Genomic DNA, 27,841 nt, shown 5'->3' on the forward strand with positions numbered 1-27,841 from the left:
GCCCGTAAATACTTAAAAAACGAACGTCGCTAACCAGGAAGTTAGCTTTAGCTCCATGCTACATGTGCTAACGTTAGCTACGGCCGCAGCTTCTGGGAAAAAGCAACAAAACTGAGACGAAAACAATGATGGAAATGTGACAAAAAAAGTGAGAAAAGATTGACAAAGAAGTGACGAAAAATGGATGAAAAAGTGGCAAAAAATGTAACAAGAAATTGACAAAAAATTGACAAAAATGTGACAAAAAATGACAAAAAATGGATTAAAAAAATGACAAAAAATTGAGGAAAAATGACAAAAATGTGACAAAAAAATTACAAAAATATGACAAAAAAAAATTATAAAAATGTGGCAAAAAAATTATAAAAATGTGGCAAAAAAATTACAAAAAAGTGACAAAAATGTGACAAAAAAATGACAAAAAATTGATAAAAAATTGACAAACAAACTGACAAAAAAAAAAGACAAAAAAGTTACAAGCCCGAATTCAGGTAGTTTGGGACATCAGATAATTTGGGACGGCACAAGCAAATGACCTATTATTAAGATATAAATGAGATATGGAATTAGAACATATCGCCTATAGATACAGACGGCATCTCTGGAATCGCCCATATATGGTCATGTTTGAAACCAGTTAAGGGGGAAAATGATTTTGAAAAAATGAAAATTTTCTCTAATTATTCAAAAACTACTGTAACAAACGCTGAAATATGAATATAGTTTCTACTAAATAAAGATACAAAGACATGGAGAGGAGCAAAGTGGTTCAACAGCCCATAAATACATCAATAACGGAGAATGCTAACTTGATGCTACATGTTAGCATCGGGCCAATGCTAACGGTTAGCTAGCGTGAGCTACAACTGCTGTTTTTTCACTTCTACTGCACAATCTGCTGTGAGAAAATATCCATATGGGCCCGATTTACACTTGACTTTATTTGTGATGTGATAAATAAGTTCATATTCCACCAGAAAATGGCAAAAAAGAGGGAAAATTGTGAAAAAAGATTCTATTTTCCCCCTTTTTCTTCTATGACGAGATGCCGTCTGTATCTATATCGGGATATTTCAAATTCAGATAAGCTATTAAGTTAACAAAGAGAAATCTCAAGCTGATTTATTTTATTTTAAAGTTTATCCTAACTGAGCGCTTGATTTTGTTATCCAGTTGAGAAGCTTTGAGATTTGGGTAAGGCAGAACTGGAGAAAAGGTTTAAGCTGTACTTTCCAAACTGAGTGAAAATAACCCACAATGAATCTTTCACGCTGAGACGCCTTTCTGCCTTTTTGTCTGCTGTAATCATCACAGTGGTTTATATCCACACGAACACTTACAAGTCCACTTCAAAGTGATCCTGCAGACTGATGGTTGGGACTTTAACAGCGTGCTTCTCACTTATCAGAGAGTTAACCTTCAAAAGCCCATAATCAAACGTACTTCTGGCAAGTGTAATTGGCAAGCACAGTGTTGAATAAAACTACAAAAAAGCCTGTTAAGAGTTTCCCTCCTGCGCTGCCAAATCTAACCCCATCTGCATTTTACAAAGACATGAAAATATAAGTATAAATCACAGCAACCAAAAAGGTTAGAAAGTTCATGAGACTTTTTTTTTTACACATGGTCATCTGGTGCATGATGGTAGGTCCAAATATTTCATACAAAGAAACATAGAATGGGCAGAATAGACTCTCTGGAGTGTTTTTTTGTAAGTCGGTCTCCATCTTTAGTGGATTCTTGAATGTGTTGTAGGGCTGTGCAATTAATCGAAATTCGATTACGATTTCGATTACAACAGTAAACGATTACAAAATTAGCATAATCGCAAAAAATCGATTATAATATTTTTTTTTCTTTTTTTTTCAAATTTTCTTTTTTCATTTTTTTTTCTAATTTTAAATTTTTGGATTTTTGTCACTTTTTTGATGGATTTTTGTCATTTTTTTGATGGATTTTTGTCTTTATATTTAATGGATTTTTGTCTTTTTTTGATGGATTTTTGTCTTTTTTTGATGGATTTTTGTCTTTTTATTTAATGGATTTTTGTCTTTTTTTTGATGGATTTTTGTCACTTTTTTGCTGGATTTTTGTCACTTTTTTGCTGGATTTTTGTAATTTTTTTGATGGATTTTTGTCTTTTTTTTGATGGATTTTTGTCTTTTTTTGATGGATTTTGTCACTTTTTTGCTGGATTTTTGTCTTTTTATTTAATGGATTTTTGTCTTTTTCTGCTGGATTTTTGTCATTTTTTTGATGGATTTTTGTCTTTTTATTTAATGGATTTTTGTCTTTTTTTTATGGATTTTTGTCTTTTCTTGCTTGATTTTTGTCACTTTTTTGCTGGATTTTTTTTTTTTTTTTGCTGGATTTTTGTAATTTTTTTGCTGGATTTTTGTAATTTTTTTGCTGGATTTTTGTCTTTTTTTTGCTGGATTTTTGTCTTTTTTTGCTGGATTTTTGTCACTTTTTGCTGGATTTTTTTTAAAGGCAACAAATAATCGTTTGAATAATCGTGATTTCAATTATGACAAAAATAATCGTGATTATTATTTTTTCAATAATCGAGCAGCCCTAATGTGTTGTATTCCGCATATTTTTAAGGTATTGTGGTAGATATTGTAGTGCATAGCCACGCTGACAGAAAAGACAAATGGACAGAGGGATATTGTTCATCCAAATTCACAATGGAGATTTTTTTCACTCAAACTTGGCTGTAAATACCGTTTAAGTGGGTTAGCATGTTAGCTTCTTCTTTGTGATTCATTAGTGTGTATTGGGGCTTCTGACCCGGTGGCAGGAAAGTTGCAAGGGCGGTTTTCTGCCCAGAGACACCAATCATCCCATTAACACTTGTATTACCCCCAGACGGGCTACGGAAAGGATTCATCATGATAAATAAGTTACTTAGTGCTGCTTTAAGGGAGGAAACAATCTAGACTTTCTCTAATTATTCAAAAACTACTTTAACAAACGCTGAATTCTGAATATAGTTTTGTACTAAATAAAGACACAAAGACATGGGGAGGAGCAAAGGGGTTCAACAGCCCATAAATACATAAATAACGGAGAATGCTAACATCATGCTTCATGTTAGCATCGTGCGGATGGTCACGCTTGCTAGCGCTAGCTACGACAACAATCTGCTGTGAATAAACATCCGTATGGGCTATATGCACAGTGACCCCACGTGATTTCCGCCTGGACAGTCAGCCAGAGGCTGTCCTTCCTGTCTGTCATCTCTTCCCATTAAAAATTAGCAGGTCCCACAGAAATGAAGCAATAGCTTAAGATCTGGTAAAGGACAGCGAGTAAAAGTTCGGATGTGGCTGGAGCAGGTTAAAAAATATTACGTGAGACGTAACGACTTCACTGGAGGAAACCTCCGTGTTCATAACGGTGGATGTTTTTGTCTTGAAGCTAACGCGGCTAACAAAATAAAAAATAAAACTAGCGCAAAGTTTTGAACGAGCCAGCGCAAAAAAGAATCGTCCTGTTAGTAGTTTAAATAATATTTACTTGTTTACATGTTATATTATCATTTTTCAACACTAGCCTTTAGCTCTAAGATAAAAGCTCCTACCTTACGACAGCTGGCGTTTCCTTTGGGTGCTGGATTCACAGCGAACATGATGTTTGTAATACGTTGCTGTGACTGTCCATCAGTAACTCGTTGTCCTTAACCAGATCCTGAGCTACCGCTATTTTTGTGTGAGAACCTGCTAATTGTGAACGTAAACGACCAGCGACAGGAAGTGCTGCGTCTGGCTGACTGTCCAGGAAGACGTCACGTGGGGAAACTGTGCATATAGCCCATTGACCCGATTTAGACTTGACTTTATTCGTATGTGATAAATAAGTTTATATCTCGCCAGAAAACGGTTAAAAAGAGTGAAAAATTGTGTTTCCCAAAAGATTCTGTTTTTCCCCTCGGTGAGACCACGCCCCCTTCTCTGACTAGTGCCTCAGTTCAACAATCTTTCAAAATGGCCGCCATTTATTCTTGGCATTTTCTCAAAGTGCGCCTCAAAGTAAGGCAGTCGACTGAAAAAGGCGGCCATTTTGAAGAATATATTTCACCTTTTTGTCGTTTCAAACATTATCTTCCAGAGAATCTACAATGAAAAAAGTCTTGAAATAAAGGAAAAAACAAAACGTGCTGACTTTGAAAGCTTGATGCTAACAATATTATCGCTCATCGTATCTTTGAACTGATTTTCACAGGTTTTCGGAAACATCAAGCTGAACGACGACACCGCCATCAACCAGCACAACAACTTCCAGACCTTTTTCCAGGCGCTGACCCTCCTTTTCAGGTCAGCCCCGAACCCGCTTCTCATCAGGGCATATTTACTGTTGTTTTTTTTTACCCCGCTGCTTCCGTGTCTGCAGGAGTGCCACAGGCGAGGGCTGGCAGGACATCATGCTGGCCTGCCTGAGCAACCGCCCATGTGACGAGAAGTCGGGAACCACCGGGAAAGAGTGCGGCAGCGACTTTGCGTATTTCTACTTTGTGTCCTTCATCTTCCTCTGCTCTTTTCTGGTGAGGGCGGCGCTCGACAACATACAACACTCCACTATTATATGAAAAAGCTTCATATGTGTATTTTATTTGGTGATAGAGTAGCTTAGGGTTTTTCAATTCCTTATTGTGTTTCAGTACTTTCTTATTCAAATCCTGCTATTTTGTGCAATCAAAGGTGTTTTATTTCCTTAAGGCGAGACACTGCAGGTGAAGAGGGAAAAAAAAAAAATGCGGAGATATCAATTTGAAACTTTTGCTGAACATCACAGATATAAATATGAGAAAAAAATGTATTGCATTTTTTCTGTCATTCTGTCAACGAAATCCAAATAATAAATTGAGCCAGATTAAATGTTATGGTTTTATTTTATTGACATACTAGTAACTAAGATTTTTTCCGTCAAAAAAGTGACAAAAAATTTACAAAAAAATTACAAAAAAGTGACAAAAATTTGACAAAAAAATGAGAAAAATTTGACGAAAAATTGCAGAAAAAAAGGACGAAAAAGTGATAAGAGTTTGACAAAAAAAAATGTGAATAATTTGACGAAAAAATTACAAAAAATTTACAAAAAATTGAGAAAATTTTGACGAAAAAGTGAAAAAAATGGACGAAAAAGTGTAAAAAAAATGGACAAGAAAGTGATGATAATTTGACGAAAAAGTGACAAAAAACATCACGAAAATTTTGACGAAAATGAGACGACTGCCCAACAAAAAAAGTGGTGAAAAAAAATCTGATGTGAGGAAAAAGATCCATTTAGTTTTGTAGGTCTTTCAATGACACTGGCCTAGATTTGGGTAAAGCTGAACTGGAGAAAATGCTCTCGGTTCAGGCGGGACTTAAGAGGTTAATAAATAGGATTTATGCACAGAAAAAGTATTTTGGGGGTAAATTTTGTCCCTCAGCAGCAAATTGTTCAGTAGAAGCAAAAAAACGACGTTAGCTAACGTAGCATGAGGCTAGCATAGCTTCCTGGTTTTATTTTATTGACATATTAGTAACTAAGATTTTTTCAGAGGGGATTTGGGATATTTTGTTTAGTTTTTCAATAAACTAATCATCAGTGAAAACATCTGTAAAAATTTCGCCGTTTTTTTTGTTTTGTTTCAAAGCTGAATAAATTAGGTTTGGAATTAGATATTAAAAAATCCTTCTGAAAAAACCTTCAAAATCTTGTTGTGTCTCAGACTGTAAAGTTTGGAGTCTGTGGGAGCTTCTATAAGGGCTCAGGCTCTGCCCGAGTGCGGCTTCTCTCATTCAGAGAAAACCAGCCCTGAAGTTTTGTAGCGAGTGCGCATGCTCGGCCCGTTCTCCGACTTTTCCGCTCCAGCGTCTTGTAGGAGGAAAAACACCATATTTGGGTGAAAGCGTCATCACGGGGCCCCTTAGCAGGACACGTGGATGTCAAATCTGTCAATATTTATGAATGAAAACCCGCGGGAAAGACGGAGTTTTGACGTGTCGCAGCAGCTACTTCCTGGTTAGCTCCGCCTCGCAGACAAAACATCATAAAATAAACATCATCATTTTTATATCTGACATGAAAACTAAGATGTAAAGGGAGGAAACTATATGAAAATCTCCACTTCGACCACTGCGTGAAAAATCAATACTTTCACCTGCCGTGTCTCGCCTTACACGTAGCAAAACTGTTTTGACGAAAATGGTGAAAAAACATCCTCAGGTTTGAGTTTGGCGAGCTATGGTTACCACGGTAATATTCACAGAGTAGTACATGTGGGTTCAAATGAAACACGACAATGTCTTCTTCACAATGATACCAAACGCAATGGTGTAAATCATTACATAATGGGCTGGAAATGGCCTCAACCAAAATATGGACCAGTGTCAAAAGCGACTTTTTTTGACATGGCGGTGGTTCACTTCAACAGCTGAAAACTAGGATAAAGCTGTAACTCTGAAAAGGCTATCGTCCAAAAATAAAAACCTCAGATATGCGCCTACTTAAAAATCAATGGTGGCATTAACGATTCATGATGTCGTTGGAAAAAACATGTCGGAAATATTCACAAAACATCTCACCCCCCCGTCCTTTTCAAAATGCTTCCAGATGCTGAACCTGTTCGTGGCCGTCATCATGGACAACTTCGAGTACCTGACCCGGGACGCCTCCATCCTGGGGCCTCACCACCTGGACGAGTTCATCCGGGTGTGGGCGGAGTACGACCCGGGCGCCTGGTAGGTTTATCGCGATCGGGGATCTCCTTGTGCGTTTCAGCTGAATGACTTTGTGACAGGAAGCTGAGGCTTTATCCCAGATATTGTCAGAGAAGAGTGTGGGGGGAACGATGGGACCCCTCTGTTCGGCCCAAGCACAAATCCACGCTCGTGCTCATTCACCCTCTCTCGCTAATCCTCCTCACTTCCACCACAGGAGATAAGATATAGATATAGGACCAAGCGTGTCTCCATCGGGTCTTTTACATATAAACCTGCTAAGCCTGAAGTTTGGTCCTCCACCAGTGCGGTTTGAAACTACGAAAGTCCCGCATGGATTCAGAATGTGTTTTTCAATGGGATTCCTGGCACCAGTTCTTCACGTTTATAGTGTAGGGCAGTACTTCCCACTATCGGGCAGCGTGAAGCCAAATAAATGAAGGCGTCACTTAAAGACTTTACACCCCAGTCACGCTGATGATCCGCTTGAGTTTTTTCAGGGAAAACGTGCCAAATATCGGCAACAATTATCTCGTTTTCTTGTGAAAGCTCCGGGGTCGGTGCCAGCTTCAGCCCGCGCTCCTCAAAGCAGAGGGGATTCCCGGTAATTTAGGGGAAATAATACACATTAACTGTCCGCATTTAAAGGGGGGGGTATTATGCAAAATTGACTTTTTTTTCTGAAAATAGCGACAGAACTGAGATGAAAACAAGGATGAACATGTGAAGAAAGTGAGAAAAAATTTACAAAATAATTTACAAAAAAGTGACAAAAAATTGACAAAAAATGAGAGAGAAATTTGACAAAAAAAATGTGAATAATTTGACGAAAAAAATGACAAAAAATTGAGAAAAATTTGACGAAAAAGTGACAAAATTTACAAAAATTTACAAAAAGTAATAGAAAAATTTGATGAAAAATTGAGAAAAAATTGACGAAAAAGTGATAAGAATTTGACAAAAAAATGTGAATAATTTGACGAAAAAATGACAAAAAATTGAGAAAAATTGAGAAATTTTTGACGAAAAAGTGACAAAATTTACAAAAATTGATAAAAAAATTTACAAAAAGAAATAGAAAAATTTGATGAAAAATTGAGAAAAAATGGACGAAAAAGTGAAAAAAATGGACGAAAAAGTGATAAGAATTTGACACAAAAATGTGAATAATTTGACAAAAAAAAGACAAAAAATTGAGAAAAAATGAGAAAAAATTGACGAAAAAGTGACAAAATTTACAAAAATGTACAAAAAATGTACAAAAAGAAATAGAAAAATTTGAGGAAAAATTGAGGAAAAAATGGACGAAAAAGTCAAAAAAAATGGACGAAAAAGTGATAAGAATTTGATCAAAAAATGTGAATAATTTGACAAAAAAATGACAAAAAATTGAGAAAAATTTGACGAAAAAGTGACAAAATTTACAAAAATTGATAAAAAAAATGTACAAAAAGAAATAGAACGAAAAAGTGAAAAAATGGACGAAAAAGTGATAAGAATTTGACAAAAAAATGTGAATAATTTGACGAAAAAATGACAAAAAATTTACAAAAATTGAGAAAAATTTGACGAAAAAGTGACAAAATTTACAAAAAATTACAAAAAATGTACAAAAAGAAATAGAAACATTTGATGAAAAATTGAGGAAAAAATGGACGAAAAAGTGATAAGAATTTGACAAAAAAATGTGAATAATTTGACGAAAAAGTGACAAAAAAAGTCATGAAAATTTGACAAAAATGAGATGACTGCCCAACAAAAAAAGTGCAGAAAAAAAATCTGATGTGAGGAAAAAAGATCAATTTAGTTTTGTAGGTCTTCCAAATGAGGTGTTCCACTGGCCTACAGGATTTGGGTAAAGCTGAACTGGAGAAAATGCTCTCGGTTCAGGCGGGAGTTAAGAGGTTAATAAATAGGATTCATGCACAGAAAAAGTATTTTGGGGGTAAATTTTGTCCCTCAGCAGCAAATTGTTCAGTAGAAGCAAAAAAACGACACTTGTTGCTAACGTTCGCTAATGTAGCATGAGGCTAACACAGCTTCCTGGTTGTTATTTATATATATATGGACAGTTGAGCCACTTTGCTCCTCTCCATGAATTAAAATACTTACACAGAGAAAATGAAGCCTATATGGGGCAATACCTGACTGACCTCCTCTCGACGGAATGAAATGATAAAACCCTGAGAAGAAGCCGGTAAAGAAGACGTGGAAAGGAATGGAAATGCCGACACAATTATCATATAAATGCGTAATAAACTGGAGGAGGATTGGAGAGGCTGAAAGGTGGAATGAAGCGAGCGAGGAAATGTGATGCAGAACATGATTGGGTGATTTAAGGGTTTAGACCAGCAAAGAGATGGAAATGTGGAGAATGGATCAGAAATGACGTCACTTGGGATTAAAATAGTTTGTTTTTGTTGTTGATTTGGCAGATTTTCAGTGTGATGTTTCTTGTCTTAAGTTATGTGATGTGGTGAGATGCTGACATGAGAAATTAACCTCTTAACTCCCACCTGAACCGAGCACATCTTCTCCAGTTTGGCTTTACCCCAGTCCAAAAGCTTCTGGAAAAAAGCTGTGAAAATAGCAATAAAAGTGAGATGAAAACAATGATGGAAATGTGACAAAAAAGTGAGAAAACATTGACAAAAAAGTGACGAAGAATTGATGAAAAAGAGGCAAAAATGTCACAAGAAATGGACAAAAAAATGGACACAAAAATGGCAAAAATGTGACAAAATGTGACCAAAAAAAAAGGTCAAAAAAATGACAAAAAAATGACAAAAAAACGACAAAAAAACGACAAAAAATTGATAAAAAATGACAAAAATGTGACAAAAAATTACAAAAAATTACAAAAATTTGATTAAAAAAATTTCAAAAATTGATAAAAAATTGATAAAAAATTGACGAAAACATGACAAAAAAATGTCAAAAATGTGACAAAATGTGACCCAAAAAAAACAAGAATTTGATTTTTTTTTAAATGTCAAAAAATGACAAAAAATTGACAAAATTTGATAAAAAATTGACAAAAAATTGACAAAAAAATTCATTTAAAAAAATGACAAAAAAACAACTAAAAATTTATAAAAATTGACAAAAAAATGACAAAAAATGACAAAAAAATGACAAAAATTTGATGAAAATTTGATTTAAAAAATTGACAAAAAATTGATTAAAAAATTGACCAAAAAATGACAAAAATGTGACAAAATGCGCTAAAAAAAAAAAGACAAAAATATAAGAATTTGACCAAAAAATTACAAAAATTTGACCAAAAAGAAAAAAAAAAAAAAAATAAATGTGAGAAAAAATTACAAAAAAATTACTAAAAAATTACAAAAAAATTACAAAAATGAGTTGAATACCCAACAAAAAAATGCTGAAAAAAAATCTGATAACGTGAGGAAAAAGATCCTCTCGGTTCAGGTGGGAGTTGAGAGGTTAATAACATGCCGGACCAAGATGGCGGCGTGCCGTCTGTATTCCGACAATGGAACGAAACCACTAAGGACATTTCACCTCTTTATTTCTCTGCTCTACTGTATAAGCCCAAATGTTTACAGAACTGAAAGGAAATGCACGTGAGTCATCAAGCGTATGCAGAAATGTAGAAAGTGTATCTGACCTAGAAAGGGCTGGAGAGCTGGAGATCCCTGCTCTGGGCGGACCAGGCCTCTCCTACACCACTTCTCTGAAACGGCTTCAAAAGAAGATCCTTCGTGCTCTGTCTAACACCATGTTGTTCTCTTGCAGCGGGAGGATTTGCTATCGGGACATGTACAAACTGTTGCGCTTTATCTCCCCTCCCCTGGGCCTGGGGAAGAAGTGTCCCAACAGAGTGGCCTATAAGGTTTGAGCTGCAGCGCCTCTCGCTCCCTTTAGATCCTAACGGCCCCCTGCGACCGATCGATCGATTCCTCCACTAACAAGCTGGCAGAAAACCGCCGCAACGGGCAAAACAATGCTCGCCGCGAATGTCGGGAGGGAAGGGATGAGGCGAGCAGCTTGAGCATTGTTTCCTGCTCGGTTTCTGCCATCGTCTGAGCATCGTCTTAAAGGGGCGGGGCCTCTCAAAGCACAAGGAGACTTTTGAAGGTTGGCAATCGTAAATCCACAAATGGTGCATTTTTTGGTAAAGGCCTGAGAAATATAGATGGAAAATGCTAAAATGAGGCAAAAAGCAGCTTATTTACATTGTGTGATTCTTACTGGAGGCGTTACATATGAATGAACACATGGGATTATGTATTTAAAGCAGTACTAAGTAACTCTTGCCCCTAGAGGCCATAAGCGCAACTGCAGGTGTCGTAGGAAGTTGCGATTTTTTTTTACTTTTGACAATGAAACAAATGACAAAAATTTGACAAAAATGACTAAAAAGTGATAACAATTCGACAAAAAAATGTGCAAAAATGTGACAAACAAATGACCAAAATTTGAGAAAAAATTGATGAAAAAATGAAAAAAATGTGACAAAAAAATTACAAAAAATGTGACACAAAAAAAAGACCAAAAAATTACAAAAATTTGATAAAAAATTGACAAAAATTTGACATAAATTTGACATAAAAAAATGTCAAATATGTGATAAAAAATGACAAAAATGTGACGAAAATTTGATTAAAAAAATTGCAAAAATGTGACAAAAAAATAACCAAAATTTGATAAAAAATTGATGAAAAAATGAAAAGAAATTGACAAAAAAATAACAAAAATGTGATAAAAATTCGACAAAAAAATTGCAAAAATGTGACAAAAAAATTACCAATATTTGATACAAAAATTGATGAAAAAATGACAAAAATGTGACAAAAAAGTTGCAAAAATGAGTTGAATACCCAAAAAATTACCAATATTTGATGAAAAAAATTGATGAAAAAATGACAAAAATGTGACAAAAAAATGACAAAAAAATGACAATAAAGTTACAAAAATTAGTTTTTTTTTACTTTTTAATTGTCTTGGAGAGTAAATACTACGCCGACAGAAAAGGCGAAGGGAGAGAGGGATATTGTACATCCAAATATACAATGGAAATAATAACTCAAACTTGGCTGTAAATACTGTTTAAAGTGACGCTAGCCCGCAGTTAGCTTTGCCCGTTAGCATGTTAGCTTCTTCTTCCTGATTCCATTAGTGTGTATTGGTGGCTCCGACCCGGTGGCAGTCAAGTTGCAAACATGGTTTTCTGGCCAGAGACACCAGGGGGCGATGAAAGACCCTCCAATCATCCCATAAACACTTGTTTCACTCTTGTCTCTGGCCAGAAAACCATGTTTGCAACTTCGCTGCCACCGGGTCGGAGTCACCAATACACACTAATAGAATCACGAAGAAGAAGCTAACAGGCTAGCGCCACTTAAACAGTATTTACAGCCTCTAGGGGCATGAGTTACTTAGTACTGCTTTAAACCCTTCAAAATGGCCACCTGTTATTCTTGGCACAAAAAATACTCAGTTTTTTCCAACACCTTCAAAAGTCTCAAAGTGGCGTGGCTCCTCCCTTTAAATTAACAAAAACATGCTCTTGTTTCCAACCTCATTTCTCCTCCAGGACCCTCCCATCCAGCCCGTTCCGAGGAATCCATTTTGGGATGGTATTCCAAAATCCAAAACCTAGAAACCTTTATTAACAAGGCTTTCTGTGTCTCCTCTTCTTCCTCCCATCTGACGGTTTTCCCCCGCACTTCCTGTCTTGCCGTAAACCCCGCCCCCTTTCCTCCGCCTTTGCCCCGGGAAGTGGCCGCATCCTTAACCGGGACATGTACCGCATGCTTCGGGACATGTCTCCTCCTCTGGGTTTGGGGAACAAATGCCCGGCTAGAGTGGCCTATAAGGTAGACACTCATTCTCCTCCTTTTTTTTATTTAACCCGACATCATCATGAAAAACACTTTGTTGTGGCTTTAACCCCTTAACTCCCACCTGAACTGAGCACTTTTTCTCCAGTTTGGCTTTACCCCCAGTCCAAAAGCTTCTGGGAAAAAGGTGTGAAAATAGCAACAAAACTGAGACGAAAACAATGATGGAAATGTGACAAAAAAGTGAGAAAACATTGACAAAAAAGTGACGGAAAATTGATGGAAAAGTGGCAAAAATGTCACAAGAAATTGACAAAAAATTACAAAAATGTGACAAAATGTGACAAAAAAATTACAAAAATGTGATAAAAATTAGACAAAAAAATGGCAAAAAAATGACCAAAATTTGATAAAAAATTGACCAAAAAAATGTGATAAAAAATGACAAAAAAATTACAAAAATGTGACAAAAAAATGACAAAAATGTGACAAAAAATCACAAAAATTTGACCAAAAAAATGACAAATATGTGAAAAAATGACAATAATGTGACAAAAATGACTAAAAAAATTAAAAAAAAATTACAAAAATGTGATAAAAATTCGCTAAAAAAATTGTAAAAATGTGACCAAAAAATGACCAAAATTTGATAAAAAATTTATGAAAAAATGAAAAGAAATTGACAAATATGTGAAAAAATGACCAAAATGTGACAAAAATGACCAAAAAAATTACAAGAAATGTGATAAAAATTTGACAAAAAAATCACAAAAATGTGACAAAAATGACCAAAAAATTACAAAAAAATTACAAAAATGTGACCAAAAAAAAGACCAAAATTTGATTAAAAAAATGATGAAAAAATTAAAAAAATGTGACAAAACTTACACAAAATTGACAAAAAAAATTACAAAAAATGTGACAAAAATGTGATAAAAAACTGACGAAAAAGTTACAAAAATGTGACAAAAAATGACAAAAAAAATGACAAAAAAGTTACAAAAATGAGTAGAATACCCAACAAAAAAATGATGGAGAAAAAAACCTGATGACGTGAGGAAAAAGATCCTCTCGGTTCAGGCGGGAGTTAAGAGGTTAATTATGATATAACATTGTTTATTTGTCAAAACATTCCTGGAGCAGTGTTTATCTTCCTCACTTTTCAATAATCCTGATCCCTACTAGAGAGTTCAATCGTTAAAGTCTTTGTAGTCCGTTCCACTTGTTCCTGTGTATCTCTTTTTTCAGAACTAAACAGTCATGTGACCTGGTGCTGTAGATACTTGAGCTGTAGTTCAGTTCAGATACTCTGGAAGCCTCCCAACAAGTCCTATAAAAATAAAAATATAAATACTAGCCAGGCTCAGAGTAGCAAATATGTTTAGGTTGTGCCCTTTATACATCCTTCTGTATTTCAAAGGTCAAACACTGTATATTGCTGGAGATCTAAGTAGATATAGATAAAAGAAATACAAACCAGACGTAGAACCTCTGCCATGAGACAAAGCCATGAGGAGAAACAGGCCGATTGCATTAGACGGTCCCGGGGGAGTGACGTCGGAGGCCACATTTACAAGAAGAGAAGCTATAGAACCGGCTAAAGAACATGTCGGTTTTTCTTCCCCCAGGCTTTATGCTTTTATATCAACTGGGGAATGTCTGTAAAGTCAGAGAACGCTGTCAAAATATGACCTTGACATGAACATTCACACTTTTCATCTACAAAATTCTGGCAGGCTTTGGATACACACTCCAGACATGTTTTAGACAAGGGAACACTTTGCTTTATCATATGCATCGACTCTCTATACTTCATGTTAGGCTTTCACTTATTAGTTTCCTGAGAGCATCAAAATGAAGGCCTTAAAGGGATATTTCAGGATTTTTGACATAGGGCCTCATTTCCTAGTAACCGAGCACAGTTTCTCCAGTTTGGCTTTACCCCAGTCCAAAAGCTTCTGGAAAAAAGGTGTGAAAATAGCAACAAAAATGAGACGAAAACAATGATGGAAATGTGACAAAAATGTGATAAAAAATTGACCAAAAAAAAATTAAAAATGTGACCAAAAAATGACAAAAATTGACAAAAGTCTAGCAAAAAAAAGACACAAATCCAGCAAAAAAAAGACAAAAAATCCAGCAAAAAAATGACAAAAATCCAGAAAAAAAGAACAAAAATCCAGCAAAAAGTGACAAAAATCCAACAAAAAGTGACAAAAATCCAACAAAAAAATGACAAAAATCCACAAAAGACAAAAATCCAACAAAAAGTGACAAAAATCCAACAAAAAGTGACAAAAATCCAACAAAAAAATGACTAAAATCCAACAAAAAAATGACTAAAATCCAGCAAAAAAATGACTAAAATCCAGCAACAAAATTGGCAAAAAATCCAGCAAAAAAGTGACCAAAAAGTGACCAAAATCCAGCTAAAAAAAGTGACTAAAATCCAGCAAAACTGTGACAAAAATGCATCAAAAAAGTAACAAAAAAAGCAACAAAAGTGCCATTAAAAAAGTGACAAAAACACATAAGGGAAATAAAAAGTGACGACAATGGCAAAGAGGAGAGAATGCATTTGGTTTTGGCTGGTGGTCAGAGGTTAACAGCGGAGGAATAACAGCTCATTTACATTGAGCACATTATGTCCAGATCCGTCATGTAATAATAATGTAGGCTCATCTAAGCAAGTTGTGCCATCTTATTTTCTCTGTTTAAATACAGTAAAACTTGTCAGAGAAAGAGGGAGAGATTAATTAGAGATTAGTGCCACCGTAATGCCCTATGACTTGGATTAAATATATGTCACAGTTTGTATTGGATTGTTAAGTACTTTAGTGTTAAAGACATACAGTGTTCTCTTGTAGAAGTGTCTCAGTCCAAAAGAACAACCACCAGACGCACCAGTTTGGCTTTACCCCAGTCCAAAAGCTTCTGGAAAAAAGGTGTGAAAATAGCAACAAAACTGAGACGAAAACATTGACAAAAATCCACCAAAAAAAATGACAAAAATCCAGCAAAAAAGTGACAAAAATTCAGCAAAAAAAAGACAAAAATCCACCAAAAAAAGACAAAAATCCAGCAAAAAAATAACAAAAATCCAGAAAAAAAATAACAAAAATCCAACAAAAAAATGACAAAAATCCAGAAAAAATAACTAAAATTCAGCAAAAAAAAGACAAAAATCCAGAAAAAAAATGACAAAAATCCAGAAACAAAATGACAAAAATCCAGCAAAAAAGTGACAAAAGTACATCGAGTACAGTATGTCCAAATCCATCATGTAATAATGTAGACTCATCTAAGCAAGTTTTGCCATCTTATATTCTCCGTTTAAATACAGCAAAACTTGGCAGAGAGAGAGAGATTAATTAGAGATTAGTGCCACCGTAATGCCCTATGACTTGGATTAAATATATGTCACAGTTTGTATTGGATTGTTAAGTAGTTTAGTGTTAAAGACATACAGTGTTCTCTTGTAGAAGTGTCTCAGTCCAAAAGAACAACCACCAGACGCACCAGTTTGGCTTTACCCCAGTCCAAAAGCTTCTGGAAAAAAGGTGTGAAAATAGCAACAAAACTGAGACGAAAACATTGACAAAAATCCACCAAAAAAATGACAAAAATCCAGCAAAAAAGTGACAAAAATTCAGCAAAAAAAAGACAAAAATCCACCAAAAAAAGACAAAAATTCAGCAAAAAAAAGACAAAAATCCACCAAAAAAAGACAAAAATCCAGCAAAAAAATGACAAAAATCCAGGAAAAAAAGACAAAAATCCAGCAAAAAAATGACAAAAATCCAGGAAAAAAATGACAAAAATCCAGCAAAAAAATGACAAAAATCCAGGAAAAAAATGACAAAAATCCAGGAAAAAAATGACAAAAATCCAGGAAAAAAAGACAAAAATCCACCAAAAAAAGACAAAAATTCAGCAAAAAAAAGACAAAAATCCACCAAAAAAAGACAAAAATCCACCAAAAAAATGACAAAAATCCACCAAAAAAGTGACAAAAATTCAGCAAAAAAAAGACAAAAAACCACCAAAAAAAGACAAAAATTCAGCAAAAAAAAGACAAAAATCCAACAAAAAAAATGACAAAAATCCAGAAAAAATAAATAAAAATTCAGCAAAAAAAAGACAAAAATCCAGAAAAAAAATGACAAAAATCCAACAAAAAAATGACAAAAATCCAGAAAAAAATAATAAAAATTCAGCAAAATAATGACAAAAATCCAGAAAAAAAATGACAAAAATCCAGAAAAAAAATGACAAAAATCCAGCTAAATAGTGACAAAAGTACATCGAGTACAGTATGTCCAAATCCATCATGTAATAATGTAGACTCATCTAAGCAAGTTTTGCCATCTTATTTTCTCCGTTTAAATACAGCAAAACTTGGCAGAGAGAGAGAGATTAATTAGAGATTAGTGCCACCGTAATGCCCTATGACTTGGATTAAATATATGTCACAGTTTGTATTGGATTGTTAAGTAGTTTAGTGTTAAAGACATACAGTGTTCTCTTGTAGAAGTGTCTCAGTCCAAAAGAACAACCACCAGACGCACCAGTTTGGCTTTACCCCAGTCCAAAAGCTTCTGGAAAAAAGGTGTGAAAATAGCAACAAAACTGAGACGAAAACATTGACAAAAATCCACCAAAAAAATGACAAAAATCCAGCAAAAAAGTGACAAAAATTCAGCAAAAAAAAGACAAAAATCCACCAAAAAAAGACAAAAATTCAGCAAAAAAAAGACAAAAATCCACCAAAAAAAGACAAAAATCCAGCAAAAAAATGACAAAAATCCAGGAAAAAAAGACAAAAATCCAGCAAAAAAATGACAAAAATCCAGGAAAAACATGACAAAAATCCAGCAAAAAAATGACAAAAATCCAGGAAAAAAATGACAAAAATCCAGGAAAAAATGACAAAAATCCAGGAAAAAAAGACAAAAATCCACCAAAAAAAGACAAAAATTCAGCAAAAAAAAGACAAAAATCCACCAAAAAAAGACAAAAATCCACCAAAAAAATGACAAAAATCCACCAAAAAAGTGACAAAAATTCAGCAAAAAAAAGACAAAAAACCACCAAAAAAAGACAAAAATTCAGCAAAAAAAAGACAAAAATCCAACAAAAAAAATGACAAAAATCCAGAAAAAATAAATAAAAATTCAGCAAAAAAAAGACAAAAATCCAGAAAAAAAATGACAAAAATCCAACAAAAAAATGACAAAAATCCAGAAAAAAATAATAAAAATTCAGCAAAATAATGACAAAAATCCAGAAAAAAAAAGACAAAAATCCTGAAAAAAAATGACAAAAATCCAGCTAAATAGTGACAAAAGTACATCGAGTACAGTATGTCCAAATCCATCATGTAATAATGTAGACTCATCTAAGCAAGTTTTGCCATCTTATTTTCTCCGTTTAAATACAGCAAAACTTGGCAGAGAGAGAGAGATTAATTAGAGATTAGTGGCACCGTTGTGCCCTATGACTTGGATTAAATATATGTCACAGTTTGTATTGGATTGTTAAGTACTTTAGTGTTAAAGACATACAGTGTTCTCTTGTAGAAGTGTCTCAGTCCAAAAGAACAACCAGCAGACGCACCTGTCCGTGACCTCCATAGATCTCTGGTGGGGGAACTGAGTTGAGCAGAAGCCCAGATGCTCGTGCTCCCCGAGCGTACTGAGCTGTCCCGAACGATCACGTCTCCGGCCGCGCTCGCCTGTTGCCCCAGTTCTAAATGTCCGCGAGTGACGTGCCTCCGTCTCCAAAAATACTCCTGCTTTTGTCAGCGGACGGAGGAGACATCGGAGTGACACGAAGCAGAAAGGCTAGCAGCGCTGGCTCTTTTGTCCCGGCGCAACTGGCTTTTCAGGAACCGTTATCAGATCGGTTTGTCGGATCGGAGACGTCATTTGCGTAATTACCTGGAAGAGCTTTTTTGTGTGACTTAATGGGTTGAAGTAAGTAAGTGCAAGGACGGATTTCAGCAAGGATTTCCGGCTGTAATCTCTGAGAGTAAATCCTGCACTGACAGAAAAGATGGATATACAAAAGAGGGATATTGTTCATCCAATTACACAATGGAGATATTTTTTTTTCACTCAAACTTGGCTGTAAATACTGTTTAAGTGGCGCTAGCCCGCAGTTAGCTTTGTCCATTAGCCTGCTAGCTTCTTCTTCGTGATTCTATTAGTGTGTATTGGGGCCTCTGACCCGGTGCAGGGAAAGCTGCAAGTGTAGTTTTCTGGCCAGATACACAGAGGGAGATGAAAGACCCCCCCAATTATCCCATCAACACTTGTATTACCCCCAGAGGGACGACGGAAAGGATTTATTAACCCCTTAACTCCCACCTGAACCAAGCACATTTTCTCCAGTTTGGCTTTACCCCAGTCCAAAAGCTTCTGGAAAAAAGGTGTGAAAATAGCGACAAAACTGAGACGAAAACAATGATGGAAATGTGAGAAAAAAGTGAGAAAACATTGACAAAAAAGTGAAGAAAAATTTATGAAAAAGTGGAAAAAAAGGCCCAAAGAAATTGACAAAAAATGTGATAAAAATTTGACCAAAAAATGACAAAAATTTTGACAAAAAAAATGACAAAAATGTGACAAAATGTGACAAAAAAATCACAAAAATTTGATAAAAAATAGACAAAAAAATGACAAAAATGTGAAAAAATTACAAAAACGTGACAAAAAAGGACAAAAATTTGATAAAAAATGTACGAAAAAATGACAAAAACGTGATAAAAATTTGACAAAAAAATGACAAAGAATTGATGAAAAAAATTACAAAAACGTGACAAAAAAATGACTAAAATGTGACAAAAAAATGACAAAAATTTGATAAAAAATAGACGAAAAAATTTGAAAAAAAAATGACAAAAAAATGATAAAAATTTGACCAAAAAAATACATAAAATTGATGAAAAAAATGACTAAAATGTGACAAAAAAAGGACAAAAAAGTTACAAAAATGAGTTGAACACCCAAGAAAAAAATGATGAAAAAAAAAATCTGATGACGTGAGGAAAAAGATCCTCCCGGTTCAGGCGGGAGTTAAGAGGTTAAAGTAGTTTTTATTTTCAGTTCAATACGTTGTGTTTTCAGCCAAGCCATTCATATAGCACATTAAAAAACAAGAGAGTTCCACCAGAAAGTGGAACTCGTTAACACATGAAGATCATAACAAACAAAGAGATGAGAAATAAAAGCCAAATCTTAAGCTTGAATGAACTTCCAGCTTCACCCCTGAGCCCTGCGTGGCGTGTGCTGTCACCACGGCTCTCGCTCACATTAACCGTTACACCTGTTGTTGTAATTATACAGCTGTGTTCGTCGTGTTTCGCAGCGCTTTGTAATTCAATGAGTCAACACTGCTCATTCAGTCAAGGATCTTCGACCGTTTCTTCCCTCATGAGCTACTAAACAACACATGCAAACGAAAATAATCCTTTCAGATGCATCCATAAATAGCATCCGGCTAACAAGCTTGGTGCAAATCTACAAATACCACGTGGAAATCCTTATCCTTGTTGATTAAGGCCCGATTTTCAGCATTCTCAAAACACCCGAGGGCCGAACCTCAACATTGTAAAGTAAAGAACTATTTTTTGCCAATGTTTTACATCAGTGGTTCTCAAGTGGCTTTGGGTTCCACCACTACCCTCGGATGACGAGCCAGGACGCAAATAAAATTGCAATTTGTCATATATCATATCAAATATTGAGAAGAAATTGACAAAAAATTCTCTAAAAAATGACCAAAAAAATTACAAAAAAAATGACCAAAAATGTGACAAAAATGTGACAAAAATGTGATAAAAAATTGACCAAAAAAATGACAAAAATGTGACAAAAAATGACAAACATTTGATTAAAAAAATCACAAAAAAATGACAAAAATGTGACAAATAAATGACAAAAATAATGTCACAAAAATGTGATGAAAAAACTGACGAAAAAATGACAAAAATGTGCCAAAAATGACAAAAATGTGACAAAAATGTGATAAAAATTTGACAAAAAAAATGACAAAAATGGGACAAAAAATGACAAACATTTGATTAAAAAAATGACGAATAAATGACAAAAAATGTGACAAATAAATGACAAAAAATGTGACAAAAATGTGATGAAAAAATTGACGGAAAAAAATTGACAAAAAATTGACAAAAAATTGACAAAAATGTGATGAAAAAATTGACGAAAAAAAATGACAAAAATGGGACAAAAAATGACAAACATTTGATTAAAAAAATGACGAAAAATGACAAAAATGTGACAAATAAATGACAAAAAATGTGACAAAAATGTGATAAAAAATTGACCAAAAAAATGACAAAAATGGGACAAAAAATGACAAACATTTGATTAAAAAAATGACGAAAAATGACAAAAATGTGACAAATAATTGACAAAAAATTGACAAAAATGTGATAAAAAATTGACCAAAAAAATGACAAAAATGTGACAAAAATGTGATAAAAAATTGACCAAAAAAATGACAAGAATGTGACAAAAAATGACAAAAAAAATGACAAAAAAGTTATAAAAATGAGTTGAATACCCAACAAAAAAAATTATGGAAAAAAAAAATCTGATGACTGGGGGCCAGGGGTTCTGTGCTAGTGGGCCTGACATTGCCTCCCCCTGACTTAGATGATGAATGTGTGAAATGCTGCCAAAGTTATTACTGTGTGTCTATGAGCCCCCTCTTCCGGTGCATGTTCCTCACTGTGGGGGATTTTTTTACAGCCTCACCACTCACTATCACGCCATTTTCGCTGGTCTCGTAGCAACAGCAGCAGCATTAACGCCGGCAGGACCTAGACCTGAGAATAACTCCAGTGATGATCATTGTCTAAACTTGGACAGCAGCAGTTCATTTAATGTTAAGAGCAAACTTCTACCATTATTTAAAGCCACTCCATTCCACTCTCCTCTAAGAATGTTGATATTATTATTACTCTTCTTCCCCTCCCCCTCTTCTTTTCTGACTGTGTGCTTGTGTCTCTCAGCGCCTGGTGAAGATGAACATGCCCATCGGAGACGACAACACCGTGCACTTCACCTCCACCCTCATGGCTCTGATCAGGACCGCGCTGGGCATCAAACTCGCATCAGGTCAGCCAATCACAGCACTGTAAGAAACACCAGGTTAGCCAATCACAGGACTGTAAGAAACACCAGGTTAGTCAATCACAGGACTGTAAGAAACACCAGGTTAGACAATCACAGGACTGTAAGAAACACCAGGTTAGACAAAATGTGACAAAAAAATTACTAAAATGTGACAAAAAAATGACAAAAAAATGACAAAAAAATGACAAAAAAATGACAAAAATGTGTCAAAAATGTGACAAAATTGACGAAAAAATTGACGAAAAAATTGACGAAAAAATTATGAAAAAATGAAAAAAATGACAAAAATGTGACAAAAAATTGACAAAAAAATTGTCGAAAAAATGATGAAAAAATGATGAAAAAATGAAAAAAAATGAAAAAAAATGTGACAAAAATTGACAAAAAAAATTGACGAAAAAATTGTCGAAAAAATGATGAAAAAAATGACAAAAATGACTAAAATGTGACAAAAAATGTGACAAAAAAATTACACAAAAATGACGAAAAAAATGAAAAAAAAATGACGAAAAAATGATGAAAAAATGATGAAAAAATGACAAAAATGTGACAAAAAATGTGACAAAAATTACAAAAATGTGATAAAAATTTGACAAAAAAATTGCTAAAAAATTACAAAAAAAATATTACAAAAATGTGACAAAAATGACGAGCCCAGGACCCAAATAAAATTGCAATTTGTCATATATCGTATCAAATATTGAGAAGAAATTGACAAAAAATTCAATCACAGGACTGTAAGAAACACCAGGTCAGAAAAATCACAGGACTGTAAGAAACACCAGGTCAGCCAATCACAGGACTGTAAGAAACACCAGGTCAGCCAATCACAGGAGTGTAAGAAACACCAGGTTAGCCAATCACAGGACTGTAAGAAACACCAGGTCAGCCAATCACAGGACTGTAAGAAACACCAGGTCAGCCAATCACAGGACTGTAAGAAACACCAGGTCGGCCAATCACAGGACTGTAAGAAACACCAGGTTAGACAATCACAGGACTGTAAAAAACACCAGCTTAGACAATCACAGGACTGTAAGAAACACCAGGTTAGACAATCACAGGAGTGTAAGAAACACCAGGTTAGACAATCACAGGACTGTAAGAAACACCAGGTCAGCCAATCACAGGACTGTAAGAAACACCAGGTTAGACAATCACAGGACTGTAAAAAACACCAGGTTAGACAATCACAGGACTGTAAGAAACACCAGGTTAGACAATCACAGGACTGTAAGAAACACCAGGTTAGACAATCACAGGACTGTAAAAAACACCAGGTTAGACAATCACAGGACTGTAAAAAACACCAGGTTAGACAATCACAGGACTGTAAGAAACACACAAAAATAACAAAAATGTGATAAAAATGTGATAAAAATGTGATAAAAAAAATGACAAAAATGTGACAAAAAAATGACAAAAATGTGACAAAATTGACGAAAAAATTGACGAAAAAATGATGAAAAAATGCAAAAAAAAGTCAAAAATTTGACAAAAAATTTGACAAAAAGATTACACAAAAATTACGGAAAAAAATGACAAAAAAATGACGAAAAAATGATGAAAAAATGACTAAAATGTGACAAAAAATGTGACAAAAATTACAAAAATGTTATAAAAATGTGACCAAAAAATTACAAAAAATTACAAAAACAAAATTACCAAAATGTGACAAAAAAATTACAAAAATGTGACAAAAATGACGAGCCCAGGACCCAAATAAAATTGCAATTTGTCATATATCGTGTCAAATATTGAGAAGAAATTGACAAAAAATTCGATCGCAGCACTGTAAGAAACACCAGGTCAGCCAATCACAGGACTGTAAGAAACACCAGGTTAGCCAATCACAAGACTGTAAGAAACACCAGGTCAGCCAATCACAGCACTGTAAGAAACACCAGGTTAGCCAATCACAGGACTGTAAGAAACATCTCTGATTACCTCACGGTCAGAATGTATGTTTTTTGCAGAGCTAGCATAAAGCTAATAGCTACAACCTGCTACATTCACGTTATTGTCTTTGTTTTGCTAACCCCTGTCCCGAGCAGCATCATTAGTCCTGCATTTCATTTAGGTTTCTCTGTTTTAGGGAAACAGTTAGAACCATACGATGTTATAATCAGTGATGTGTGTGATGAATAAGATATACTTGACAGTCAAAATATATATTGTTTAAATATTATACTACAAGGGATTGAGATATGTAAATTGTGTTGCCAATACATTTCAGTCAGAGAACAGCAGCAGTGCACTACAAAAAGTAAATATCAAGCGTTGGCTTAAATGACTTGAATTGAGGAAACGTATCTTGTTTTGAGCGGTTTTCACTCATTTAGACACTTTTCCTGATCGGACCGAGTTTGCTTTGCTTGTTTGAGGACATTTCAGACCAGTTCTAGGGTAAATCTCGCATGAAATAAGAAAGTAAAATTGCCAATGAGATAAGACCAATTTTCTTACCCCATTGGCTTTTTTTGGGGCATTTTTTTGTCATTTTTTTAGTTTTTTTTTTTTTTTTTTTTTGTCATTTTTTTTGTCATTTTTTAGTCATTTTTTGTCTTTTTTTTGTTATTTTTTTGTCATTTTTTGTCATTTTTTGTCATTTTTTTGTCATTTTTTTGTCATTTTTTGTCATTTTTTTGTTATTCTTTGTTATTTTTTGTCATTTTTTTGGTCATTTTTTTGTTATTTTTTTGTTATTTTTTGTCATTTTTTTGTCATTTTTTGACATTTTTTGTAATTTTTTTTGTCGTTTTTTTTTGTCATTTTTTGTCATTTTTTTGTCATTTTTTTGTCATTTTTTGTCATTTGTTTGTCATTTTTTTGTTATTTTTTTGTTATTTTTTTTGTCATTTTTGTCATTTTTTGTCATTTCTTTGTCATTTTTTGTCATTTTTTGTCATTTTTTGTCATTTTTTTGTCATTTTTTGTCATTTTTTTGTCATTTTTTTGTCATTTTTTGTCATTTTTTGGGTCATTTTTCTACCAATGAGATGAGACCAATTTTCTTGCCCCATTGGCAAAGAAAATGACCTGAAATAAGGACGAAATGTATCGAAACGAGTCCGAAACATCTCAGAACCTTCTCATAACCTTTGACTATTTTTGCCTTCCAGTTCACAAAATGCAAAATAGTCTCAGGGTTAGTGTTTTGAGCCAGTTTTGGGGGCATTTCCTGAAATTCCGCACTCGAACCTTCTCAAAACCTTAGACTATGTTTTCTTTTTGGTCTGTACATTTCCTATTGCTCTCTACCTTATTATGAGCCTTCTAAGGACGATTCCTGTATAATCGTTTCAAGGGTTTGATCCAAAGAGACAAACGGGGGTGATTATAGCATCCCTACCTTACCCCTTACCTTTTCTTTTTCTTACACTTATACTACATTACTTCAATCTTATTTCAAACCTGTCCAAACCTACTCAAAATCGGCAGAAATTGTCCGAATTCAAGCTCTTTTTAAGCAGTTAATCTAAGATAAAACAGACGACAGGTGAGAGAAGGTAGTGTTAGTGAATAGAGCCCAGTGGATAGAGAGTGGTGTGATAAATGGAGAGGCTGATACTCTCCGTGGATGGATTTGATGACTGCTTGTCCTGCTGTGATGGACAAACAGCACCTATTTGTGGTTCCAGGTTAATGCTAGGTGATTGAATGGCGTTGTTTTTTATGCAGCTGTATCATCAATTCAACAGGGAACATGTGTTGTCTTTTAGTCCGTCGTTCCCAAGCTAGTTTGGACCGGAGTCTGTGTCTCATTTGATCTCTCTTTTGGGACAAAGGGTATTTAAGCTGCAGACACACATGGATAAATCATTAATCCTGGATCTCCTTTAACTGTAGATCACATCTACAGGATCTCCTTACATTTTAAAAGGGACTACACAGAGTTTAAACATGTTAAAACTAAGTATTTTCACCCCCCTACATGTTCCAGCCATGTCCTCGGATATATGCAGGGGCTTACAGGGGAGAATACATAAGGAGAAAAGGAGAGACTTCCCTCTCTCTTTGCAGACTCCCTCACATGTAAGGATAATCCGATGACTTTGTGCCCAAGACTAAACCAGGTCTAAACCAGGAATAAACTAGGACTAAACTAAGACTAAACCAAGACTAAACCAGGTCTAAACCAGGAATAAACTAGGACTAAACTAAGACTAAACCAAGACTAAACCAGGTCTAAACCAGGAATAAACTAGGACTAAACTAAGACTAAACCAAGACTAAACCAGGTCTAAACCAGGAATAAACTAGGACTAAACCAAGACTAAACCAAGACTAAACCAGGCCTAAACCAGGACTAAACTAGGACTAAACCAAGACTAAACCAAGACTAAACCAGGTCTAAACCAGGACTAAACTAGGACTAAACTAAGACTAAACCAAGACTAAACCAGGTCTAAACCAGGAATAAACTAGGACTAAACTAAGACTAAACCAAGACTAAACCAGGTCTAAACCAGGACTAAACTAGGACTAAACCAAGACTAAACCAAGACTAAACCAGGTCTAAACCAGGAATAAACTAGGACTAAACTAAGACTAAACTAAGACTAAACCAGGTCTAAACCAGGAATAAACTAGGACTAAACTAAGACTAAACCAAGACTAAACCAAGACTATACCAAGACTAAACCAGGCCTAGACCAGGAATAAACTAGGACTAAACTAAGACTAAACCAAGACTAAACCAAGACTATACCAAGACTAAACCAGGCCTAGACCAGGAATAAACTAGGACTAAACTAAGACTAAACCAAGACTAAACTAAGACTAAACCAAGACTAAACCAGGTCTAAACCAGGAATAAACTAGGACTAAACTAAGACTAAACCAAGACTAAACCAAGACTAAACCAAGACTAAACCAGGCCTAAACCAGGAATAAACTAGGACTAAACTAAGACTAAACCAAGACTAAACTAAGACTAAACCAAGACTAAACCAGGTCTAAACCAGGAATAAACTAGGACTAAACTAAGACTAAACCAAGACTAAACCAAGACTATACCAAGACTAAACCAGGCCTAGACCAGGAATAAACTAGGACTAAACTAAGACTAAACTAAGACTAAACTAAGACTAAACCAAGACTAAACCAAGACTATACCAAGACTAAACCAGGCCTAGACCAGGAATAAACTAGGACTAAACTAAGACTATACCAAGACTAAACCAGGCCTAGACCAGGAATAAACTAGGACTAAACTAAGACTAAACTAAGACTAAACCAAGACTAAACCAAGACTATACCAAGACTAAACCAGGCCTAGACCAGGAATAAACTAGGACTAAACTAAGACTAAACCAAGACTAAACTAAGACTAAACCAGGAATAAACTAGGACTAAACTAAGACTAAACCAAGACTAAACTAAGACTAAACCAAGACTAAACCAGGCCTAAACCAGGAATAAACTAGGACTAAACTAAGACTAAACCAAGACTAAACCAGGTCTAAACCAGGAATAAACTAAGACTAAACCAAGACTAAACCAGGTCTAAACCAGGAATAAACTAGGACTAAACTAAGACTAAACCAAGACTAAACCAGGTCTAAACCAGGAATAAACTAAGACTAAACCAAGACTAAACCAGGTCTAAACCAGGAATAAACCAGGAATAAACTAAGACTATACCAAGACTAAACCAGGCCTAAACCAGGAATACACAAGGTTTGCGCCATTTAATATGTACCTATTGGTCTGTTAAAAGGTTCTTAAACTGATTTAAATCATTCATTTATCTTTTCATCTTAGAGACATGGGGGGCCCTGAAAAAACTTTAGCCCCAGGGCCCATTTTACTTAAATCCGGCCCTGCTAATTTGTAGAATGAGCCCAGACCTGTTCACCACAACTGCCTCTAAAAATCCTCCACTGTTGCTCAAAAAGTTGTTACTTTGGGTCTGAAGTGCCGTCATGCACGAGCTTAATATAGAAGCTGCAGTTACACATAAGGCCTGAGGTGGCAGTAGTGAGTATAAAGTGACCAACTTGCATCTAATCTCTTTAAAGTAAATTGTTATCACATTTTTGTCATTTTTTGTCAATTTTTTGTCATTTTTTTGTCAAATTTTTATCTCATTTTTGTCATTTTTTGTCATTTTTTTGTCAAATTTTTATCTCATTTTTGTCATTTTTTGTCATTTTTTTGT

The 27,841-nt window shown here is 34.8% G+C and overlaps 1 protein-coding gene across 1 annotated transcript in view; it reads left to right on the forward strand.

The window, feature by feature from the left end:
• Positions 1-27,841, forward strand: part of LOC306981569 (putative voltage-dependent N-type calcium channel subunit alpha-1B) — a gene marked incomplete at its 3' end in the record, with an annotated part of 221,568 nt that overhangs the window by 181,199 nt on the left and 12,528 nt on the right. The window contains exons 32-36 of the mRNA XM_079581177.1: positions 4,225-4,316; positions 4,393-4,543; positions 6,601-6,728; positions 10,470-10,566; positions 21,555-21,660. Coding sequence (XP_079437303.1) covers positions 4,225-4,316; positions 4,393-4,543; positions 6,601-6,728; positions 10,470-10,566; positions 21,555-21,660 — 574 coding nt within the window. The remainder of the gene's footprint in view (positions 1-4,224; positions 4,317-4,392; positions 4,544-6,600; positions 6,729-10,469; positions 10,567-21,554; positions 21,661-27,841) is intronic.

The sequence above is a fragment of the Gobius niger genome, assembly GCF_951799975.1.
Source record: "Gobius niger genome assembly, chromosome: 22".
Classification (NCBI taxonomy): domain Eukaryota; kingdom Metazoa; phylum Chordata; class Actinopteri; order Gobiiformes; family Gobiidae; genus Gobius; species Gobius niger.